Source organism: Gymnogyps californianus, chromosome 16 (assembly GCF_018139145.2).
Source record: "Gymnogyps californianus isolate 813 chromosome 16, ASM1813914v2, whole genome shotgun sequence".
NCBI lineage: Eukaryota > Metazoa > Chordata > Aves > Accipitriformes > Cathartidae > Gymnogyps > Gymnogyps californianus.
The window spans coordinates 14,189,740-14,199,247 of NC_059486.1; the positions used below are offsets into that span (position 1 = coordinate 14,189,740).

The 9,508-nt window shown below is 39.2% G+C and overlaps 2 protein-coding genes across 3 annotated transcripts in view; one reads left to right on the forward strand and one right to left on the reverse strand.

Moving 5' to 3' along the window:
- Positions 1–3,877, forward strand: part of KNTC1 (kinetochore associated 1) — a 40,762-nt gene extending 36,885 nt beyond the window's left edge. The window contains exons 60-64 of the mRNA XM_050906473.1: positions 177–306; positions 1,311–1,400; positions 1,947–2,092; positions 2,979–3,069; positions 3,345–3,877. Of these exons, the coding sequence (XP_050762430.1) occupies positions 177–306; positions 1,311–1,400; positions 1,947–2,092; positions 2,979–3,069; positions 3,345–3,404 (517 nt within the window). The 3' untranslated portion in view covers positions 3,405–3,877. The remainder of the gene's footprint in view (positions 1–176; positions 307–1,310; positions 1,401–1,946; positions 2,093–2,978; positions 3,070–3,344) is intronic.
- A 472-nt stretch (positions 3,878–4,349) lies between these two features.
- Positions 4,350–9,172, reverse strand: VPS29 (VPS29 retromer complex component). Of its 2 annotated transcripts, XM_050906506.1 has the most exons (4): positions 9,118–9,172; positions 6,347–6,538; positions 5,647–5,882; positions 4,350–5,340 (listed from the first exon to the last, which is right to left on the reverse strand). In XM_050906506.1, exons 1-4 carry the CDS (start codon positions 9,118–9,120, stop codon positions 5,223–5,225), a joined length of 549 nt encoding a protein of 182 aa, XP_050762463.1. In that variant the 5' UTR covers positions 9,121–9,172; the 3' UTR covers positions 4,350–5,222. The 2 variants fall into 2 exon arrangements, with proteins under 2 accessions (XP_050762463.1, XP_050762462.1); XM_050906505.1 differs by lacking the exon at positions 9,118–9,172 and having other exon boundaries at positions 6,347–6,553.
- Between the last annotated feature and the right edge of the window lie 336 nt (positions 9,173–9,508).

Here is a 9,508-nt window from a genome sequence, read left to right on the forward strand (position 1 = left end):
ATTTGTATTCTGTGAAACTTCAGCTCACATAGCTTGGCTGTTTCTGAAAATAAGATGAGGTAAAAATGTATTGTTTTATCTGGCTTAAAAATCTCAATGCAGTTTTGTTGACAGTACTAAGCCATCCAGCTATACATATCATAGTTGAGAACTTCACTCCTAATCTTCTTCTGAAGGTGTCCTGTTCTGGCTGACTTGGATGTCATCGGAATAGCTAAACAATATGCACAGTTGGACCTTCCAGCTTTTGCTTTGGGGTGCCTGTTGCTGATTCCTCAGTCTGAGAAGCGAGAGCAGCAAATTCAGGTAAATAATTAGTTTTGTGTTCTATCTGTGCAAGGGAAATGTCTTTAAGCATGTTGTGTTCACCAGAAACTGTGAAAGATGGTAACTCATAATTCTGGCTTATTTAAATATGTCACTACTGACAGCTGCTTGGCATTTCCCCCCCACAAAGGCTATTGCTCTGAATTTGTCCTTCTGAAAGGGATCATGTGAACACTTCCTCTTGTTTTGTTTTTTTAAAAGCAAAACTAGCTAGCTTCAAGTTATCCTCAGCAGCTTTGTCATATGACTTTGCCTTCTGTGGATTTGAGGATATTTTATGAGATCCCACCCATAAAACCCGTGAAAAAACCTACAGAATCCAAGCCATAGACATATTCCTGCCAGAGCAGTGTGAAGTCGATGATAACACATATAATCGCTGAGGAGCTACCAGTGGGCTAGTTTCACAGCAGATTGTGAGAACAGTACTGAATCCTACTTCGGAAAAGTGTTGAGTGAAAACTCCTGGATTCTTAGAAAGATGCTTGACATGCATTACAAGTTCTGATGTAAACCTTTTGCCTTAAAGCCATATCCTCGCTATTCACGTATCTTGACAGTTTCCTTTCTCTTCTCATTTATTTCCATTAATTTATGCTCTGCATTGTTCTCCCAGATGAAGCATTACAGGCTGTTCCCGTATTTGTCATGAGCAAACTGGCACTAGTAAAGGCATCTTAAATTCTTAGACCTCCAGTCATTAAAGTTAAGCTCAGAAAGATTTTCCCAAATTACAGCATTAGTGTAAGACATTTAATCTGCTGGCAAGGAGTCAAAAAAAAATCTGTAACAGCTACAGCAAAATACCCTTTGAGTGTTAAAAGCAATGAGTACTACTCTTTCAGTCAAACTGCATAGATCCTGGTTTGATAATTTCATGTTTGTACCTAGAGTTTCAAAATAATAATATACTTACTCTGAAGGGAGAGTTTCTACTTTAATCATTCACAGCATATTAATGTTTTGTAACTTATTTTTGCAAGGGTTTCTTATCAACATGTAACACAGAAACTGTGCTGCAACAAATAGATGAACACATGAACACTGGAGAAGTAGTGGCATTTGCTTCTCAGGTAAACAAATAAATTTTACTTGAATTACCTTTGACTTAGAGGCTTTTTTGATAGATAAGCGTACACAGAACCTTTTTTCTCTCTCTCTCTCCTGATCTTGCCAAGCATTAGTTGACATAACGCACACTTCTAAAATATAGCAACATTTGCAGGGATGTTTGCATTTTTATTAATGTGCAACTGAAAACCTTCTTGCATGTATATACACAGTGCTTTGTTACAGGCTGCCCCTATTTGTAGGGCAGCATTGTTTGCAGCAGTACTACTTTATTTTTCTAAATAAATGTTTTGAGCAAAAAGGCTAAAGGGCTTATGAAACTGCACTTTCTCTTGCCTGGGGCTGCCTTCCTGAGGGCAAGTTTCTTAACTCGTTGCCCTATCTGAATCTGAGATTAGTCTTCATAAAATCTGCCATTTCACAGCACTAAAAAAAAAAATTTTTAAAAAATCCTGCTGTATAGGAGTCTGAGCTCTTTTCATTCAAAAGTAAATTTTTTTATGTTTAAAATATGAATACTTTTCCATTACTAAATCTTAAATCTACAGATTAGATCTTTGGTTTTGGACAGTATCATAAATGAGAAGCTATATGAAAAATTCTTGAAAACTAAGTATTTTCCACTGTTGAAGCAACAACTGATGAATACTCACCGAATGAAAGAACTGGTGGATTATTTTGCCAAAAAGAACTGGTAAGTTAATAGGACAGGTGATGCATGACTGATAGCAATTACAGAAATTGAATCTCTCTTTTATTTTATTTTCATTTATTTGAAGTCACGGAGATTTTTCTAGTACTTAGTCTCCAAGAATTTTTAAGGTATTGCTAAGTTAAATAAATAAATAAAATAAAAATCTCACCTCACTACTTTGCATACCTAGGATAGAGCTTTACAGTGTCATTCAAGCCACAGTACGAGATTATTGAGCAGATCAAATGCAGTTAAAATAGCAGAAGTAACCTGACTGAAAAAGCAAACACTTTTGCTTTGAATCACTTCACCTTACCTTCAGATTAATTCAGCTTAGTGGCATCATGGAGTCACAGCTTCAGCAATAAGAACACTCTGAAAAAAATAAATGAACTGCCTGTACTCCAGACTTAGGAATTAGTGGTTTTGCTGCTAAGTTTTTCAAGAGTTAGAAATACCTCTTATGTTCCACTTAAATAAAACAAAGGGTCTTGCCACTGAACCTACTGCAGGGCAGTTCTCAATCAGCAATCCATCAGTGACTCACAGCACTTGGGCTCGTTGTGCACAGCTCCAAATTTTCATTTCAGACCCCAAATACTCAGTATTGCAAGTCACTTTGTTACCAGTTATCCTGCAGTCAAAGTGGGACAGGAACCAATAAATAACCGTTTAAATTCTAGTATATATTGGTTTTATTAACAGCCACGGGCTAAATGCTAGGCTTGTCATGGCTTGTTTTCCTCTATTGGGAAATGATAGGACCTATCTGACTTTTAAAAAATGTGGGGTCATACCTTGTTTTTATACTTCAGTGTACATAGTCTAAATTCTTGGCTTTTTAGAGAACTTGTTGACAAAGTTGATAAACTTTTGCCTCCTACAGCATTGATGATGCAACAGCCCTAATTCAAGAATACCAGGAGAAATGTGGAAATCCTATTCTGGTGGATACACCATCATCTGATCTTCTGAAGGTAAAACAAACCACTTTTGTATGTCATGCAGTTAGTTTCTCCTTTTTTTCTAAACTAAGACTTTCACTCAACTTTGTGCAAAAATACTCATTAGCTGATTTATTTTAGTAAAATGTATTGTCTATAATAAAATATCCCTTTATTAATTCAAATAATTCATTTTACTTGAACCAAATCTGTGCCATGCTAAGCCTTACGCTTTCAAGTACTTTCACAGGTCTTAGATTATAGCCCATTTTCCTAAGCCCTACTAATTCTCTTCTCTTACCTTCCAGATGTATCTGAATGGACCAGAGGAGACCTGTGCGTTAGAACTGTCGTCGATAAGGTCTTGATTTACCCTTTTCTTTTCTCCCTCTACTGGCAAGATGAGGGGCATGCATTGAGAAGGCTCATACTGGTCAAGTGAACATTAAACTAAAACCTCAATGCTCTTTTACCAAAAGCTATCCATCCTGAGCTTTCCACATTTTTTTTTTTTTAACTGTTCTAGGCTGCTGCTTCTCCATACTCTGTCCCTTTTGAGACAGTTTAGATTTACAGCAGAATTTCCTGTTTCTATTCAACAGTAATGTTCATATTCAGCACTTTCATTTTTAGGAAGGATTAAAGTTTTTTTCCTTTACTTCTATATTTCTCCATGTTTAAGTCTGCTGAGGATCACTCTGAGACTTCATTCACACAAACGTAACCTTGCATAATTGTGATAAACTTTTTTTAAAACTGTAAGTGGTGTACTTCATGTAAAATACACTTTGTAGACAAATTGTAATTTTAACTACAGTGAGCACAAATAAATAGACTTACATATCAATTTTGGCCTTACAGTATTCTATAAACCTTTTTTAATTATGAAGTTGTCAGTAAATTGATGTTCCACTCAGTCACTAACCTTCCTTGAATAACACGTGCCAAGGTTTTCTTTCAACTTTGTTCTTTCTGTATGTCTGCAGCAGGATAAAGCAATAGGCATGTGTTTCACTGCATGAAATAGCAGTTAGCCAAAGGTTCCTGAGATACCAGGCTGAAATGCTTGGTCTTTTTCTAAGCTAAAGCAGGTTTATTGTGAATAGAAGTTATTTAGTCAGCCTATGACACAGAAGTAAGGGTTCTAGCTGATCCCTTAAGTTCTATGGAGAACCATTAGTGTAACTCAAACCTCCATGACAAATACTGCACAGCTTTTTGCACAGATACTGCACTGCAAAAACTCATAATACAAAGGCCAACATCTGCAAAGGAAACAGGCCACCATCCTAAATGTTCTTCTGTAGACAATAAAAGATAAAACTCTGTTTTTATTGGAAAGTTAGCAGTTATGAGAAATGGGAGCTGTTAAAATACATTCAGTTCCCTGCAGTCATGAGAACAGGGAGCCAAAAGGTCCGGTCTTCTTGAACAACCCATGGTTTAGTCTTCAGTAGTAGTATGAGTGTCATACAGAATTACATTATTTAAAGCCTCTGTACATGGAGCAAAGTGTGTATACATGTAGTGTCAGATATAAGCCATAAATAAAGGAAAGCCTCTCTTCACTGTTCATAGATTTAATGAGACCATCATCCATTAAAGCATAGTAGTATTTGAAACTGCTTTGATTATAAAAAGACTAAAGTTAAACTTTCTACAGTGAAATTACTATCTAAGTTATGAGTTAACTATAATATTTTCAGAATCAATCCATCCATTTTATTATTTTAACTTAATTGGGAATGTTAAATTGAGAAAATTAAATATCAACTGCATTCTAAAGCAAACACAACATGGCCCCGGAGCCTTCAATCTTTTTGTTCAAGCCTTTTGCAAGTATCCTTTAGAAGTAAGTCACCAAACCAGAACATCAGGCATTTTAAAAGCAACTACAACTGTTGCATTTTTTTCCCAACAACAGTTCATAAAGCTTAGTTTTTCTATGAAGTGGAGTTTATTACAACATTAAGGAACAGTATTTAAACAGTTATTTTAATGGAATATTTTACAAATCAATTCAAACAGAGAAAAGCAAACACAATGTTGTTTTAAAGTTATTACCAATAAGCTACATTGTTAAGCTGTTAGTGAGTAAGTGCAGTACTGTAAACTAGCAATCAAGTATTGTAGTAACTTGCAGTTCAGAATGAGATGGTAAAAATACCAGACAAGCAAAAACATTTTTAAGATTTTTTGTACTCAATTCTTTCTACTTTCACATCATCTCCAATTAGTTGATAGACATATGTAACTACTGTAGAAGCCTGGATATCCATCAGCACAAAGGAAGGAATGATGTTGCTGGAAAGAGAGGAAAAAAAATCATATTAAGTGTGCGTACATAATCGCCTTAGCAGTGTTTCACCACTACTGAACAGAAATCACTCTAAGAAAAATGGATATGAATTTTGTAAGCACAGTACATCAGATCTGAAGCTTTAAGTATTTCACTCTCATCTGTTTCAGTCAAGGAGATTTAGCAAGTACCATCAACCCTTCCTCTCCCCGACATTTATAATGTAAACATTAACCTTCATAATGAGTTTTGCAGTTCAGTTTTGTTATCAAAAAGAAAATCCCCACAGATATTTCCCATACTTCACTTACTTCTCTAAGGCATGATAGGCTCCTGTAGCTGATCCTGGATTGATATAGAACTTGTTTTCATGTTCAAATGCCTCAAATTTGTGTGTATGTCCTGAAATTAGGATGTCCACATCAAATTGCCTTTGTAGCAGAGCCAGGCTGGCCATGTCACCCCAAGGAATAACCTGATGGCCGTGAATCAGCCCAATTTTGAACTGTCCAACAGTTACAACTTTCTGTTCAGGATAATTCAGGTTCTAAAAATAAAAAAAACAAACACAGATTAGATGTACAGATTTATATTTAAAAACAACTCTGTGCAACACCAAGAAGAGAGGGGGAAAGCTTATGGAAATATTCAATGTAATTGGCCCTACCGCTACAAAATGAGAGCTACAAAGCTGCTTTTATTAACACTGTGGAGAATGCGGTAGGATGCGAGGAACTTCAAAGATCTGACAACAGCAGGTCCTGTTTGCTGGAGTCCTAGACACAGCCAAGTACGCAAATGACTTTTATTCGTACTGATGACAGATGAGAACTTGCTGTGCAATTCACGTTATTGATTGTAACCCCAACTCTTTTGCCGAGTTTGCTTTTCACATGCTCTTAGTACTACATAACCCCAGTTTGCCCACTTTTACTTGAATTACAAATAACCCAAATGCTGCCTTTATGTAAAAGATGCACAAAAAATGTCATTATCAAGAGAGGACGCTACCTCATCGAAGTCCCCTCTGACAACATGAACATCCCCAGCCAGAGTCTTGAGGTAGTCATAAGTGTCCTTGGTGCAGAGGTTTCCTGTGCAGAGGATGTGTTGGATCTTTCCTGGAACCAGCAGTTTTTTGAATTTGGCTGGGAGGCTGTTGCATCGATGTGGAATGTGAAGATCTCCTAATACTAACACCAACTTAGCAGGTGTCATGACAGGAAAGAAAGATCATTGCAGACACTTATTAGGACAAGAATCATCAGGAAACAGAAAGCATTGCAATGTTTTCCTCAGTTTCATAAATTTGCATTTTGATGTAAGAGCTACTAAAATAAGAATGAAATGGCGATGGAATATTGCTATATTGAGGGAAAACAAGGGCCCTTACTAACGCAGAACATTATCCAGAGGGGGGCCTTACAAACACCACAGTCTACAGAATTTTATATTTTTGTTGTTGCTGAAAGCCATTGCAAGGTACAGGAACAGAAATGCGTTACTACTTCATGTATTTTACACAAAGTTGGGAACTACCGTAAACTATCCCTTTTTTTTTTCTCCTTAAACATTTAAAAAAAAAAAAAAAAAGGGGGACATCTCTAATACATGTTCTCAAGCACAGACCTGGCTAAACTGTGGCCATTTCCCTTTAAAACTCTTCATCCAAGTTTCTTTCTACTTTAATTAACTTATGTTTTCTTATTTAAAAAAAAAAAAAAAAAAAAAAAAAAAGGCAGCAAATTTGCAACATGTTAATAGCTGACCAGAACAGGAAGCTTGTCCAGCGTCCGTATTGTAGGAACCACTGAACAATAGGATAAGACTAATAGTTTAAAAAAACAAAAACAAAAAAACAGGGCACTGCAGAGAAGATAAGCCAGACTACAGCACACAGTGGTTCTAGTACCAGTTCTGTACATTCATAGTTTCAGCACAATAGATGCAAGGAGAATACAAATTTTAATGGGGGCTTCAAAATTAAGGATTCAGATGAAGTAAGACCATAGTTTAATATCACAGGCTTTAAATCTGCGAATAAAGAAATAATTAATGCGAGCAACACAGCAATAAATTAATGATGCAAAAAGGGCATGAAAAGCTCTATAAAGCATGGGATGTTATGCCACTACACCGTAAAAACACTGGATCTAGAGACAGTCATCCCTGTTAACTTGATGAACAGGTTCATGTTAAAAAGAGACAGTTTATCTTCCAACCATAATGCTTTGTTAGTAAGACAGTTCCTAAAATGACAGCCATCAAATGTGTTTGTAAAAGACACAGCCCAGACATATATCTATAAAAGTAGTAGTAACTATGCTACGAAGTTACCTTTTTTAATACTTGCTTTTTAAATTTTTAGGCCATGCAGCTATCTTCATGCTAACAGTTATCAAAAAAGGCAGAGGGAACTTGTGTGGGGTTTTTGTTTGGTTTTTGGTTTTGGGGTTTTTTTAGATTAAGAACGTCTCAGTGCCATCATCAAAGCCATGCATCTTTGGAGAACAGATGGTTGAGAGTATCGGTAAAGCAATACAAGAGTTTTTTAATCAATGAACTATCAATTTAAAACTAACCCAGGAGAGGAAAAAAAAGACACATTTTTGATGGTCTTTCAAGAGTTCCCAGTGAAAAATAACCTTAACTAGCATCAGTCTAGAGATGACACAGTTGCATGCAAGTAAAAAATGGGTAAGTCGTTTTGATTATTAAAGTGGCAATAGATGGATTCTTACTGACGCTTAAGGGACTTAGACATGCAATACCAGTTATGTACTTAATGTTTAATAAAATTGTACTGCCACTTAAAACACATAACCCCACTGAAGCCAGCACAGTGTGTGCGTTCAACAAAGACCACTTCCTTTGCTGACGAACTGGCAGGCCCCATATTTTCCCCCAAATCACGTTTGAGCTCCCATTAATTAAAGAAAAGCTTGGCAAGCTACAATAACAAAAACAAGTTAAAAGCACTGAAGTGTGTTTAATAACCACAGGTATCTGCAACATAAAATAGTGGCAAAGAATGTTACAACATCTGGCTTTTACTAGGAATTTAGGTGCAATCTTGAGCATGGTTTGAACAGCAGCCCCTAATTCATATGTACCATCTGACATTCATATGATCTAGTAACATTAACAAGCCCTTACCACCAGTGTTAGCAACAGCCAAGAGGAGTAAACTTACTCTGTGCCCAGCCTTATTGGAATGAAGAAGTTGATTGCAGACAGGGAATGAAAAACAGGGTGAAAAATGATCAATGTTAAACAAAAGAAAGCAACAGAAAAGAAAAATATAGCCAAATGAACAGGCAAATAATAATTAATGAATTGTTGATGTTATGAAAGAAGCGTTAAAAAAAAATAAAAAAGAAATTAAAAATCGGCTCCTGCGCGCAGCCCCCGGCAGCTCTCCCGCCGGTGACGGCCCCTCAGCACGGCCTCCTTACCACCGGCGGGCCCTCAGCGGGGCTTCACCTCCTCTCAGCGCTCCCCTCCCGCCCCTCCATCTCCCTCAGGCGGATTTCTGGGCGGCGACTGACACAAAACGTTTCCCTGAGCCCACGTTCAGCACAGCCGCTCCACGGCCGCCGGCGGAGCCCCCCCCGCCCGCCCGCCCGCCGCACCGCGGAGGCCCCGCGCCCACCGCGCCGCTGACCCAGGCCCGATGGGCCGCGGCCGGAGGAAGCGAGCCTAGGGCCCTCCGGCGCCGCGGGGCGAGCCCCGGCGGGGAGAGGGCCCCGGGGGTGGGGGACGGGGGCTCCCCCGCCGCTCACCATCCTGCTCGGCGCCGCGCTCCCTCACACCAGCCGCTGCGGCTCCTCCCGGAAGCCAGGCCGGCGCCAACCACCCGCTACGGCGCCTCCGAAGGACCAACCTAGCGCGAAACGCGTTTCTCCGCAGCTACACACCCCCACCCCCGTGGCTACATCCGGGTCTCTAAGGAGCGCTTGGGGGGGGGGGGGGGGTGTTTCCCGCCCTTTCTGCAGGCGTCGTGTGAGGGGAAGGGCGCGGTGAAGGGGAGAGCTCCGCAGCCTGCGGCCGGCCATGAAGTGTGTCATTGGGGGGGCTCATCTCAGAGGTACCCGTGGCCCCAGGGGAGGCAGCGGGCCTGGGACAGAGGGAGTGTATGTGGGAGAAACAGGTACCCCAGAGCCGGGCCGCCTC

Bases quoted from the DNA above. Each gene is read 5' to 3' on its own strand.
- VPS29 (XM_050906505.1), bottom strand. From the start codon at position 6,553: ATGACACCTGCTAAGTTGGTGTTAGTATTAGGAGATCTTCACATTCCA. The intron at 5,883-6,346 runs GTAGCGTCCTCT...TTTTATTTTTAG, and splicing joins TCAGAGGGGACTTCGATGAG to AACCTGAATTATCCTGAACA. The intron at 5,341-5,646 runs GTAAGTGAAGTA...CTCTCTTTCCAG, and splicing joins GCCTATCATGCCTTAGAGAA to CAACATCATTCCTTCCTTTG.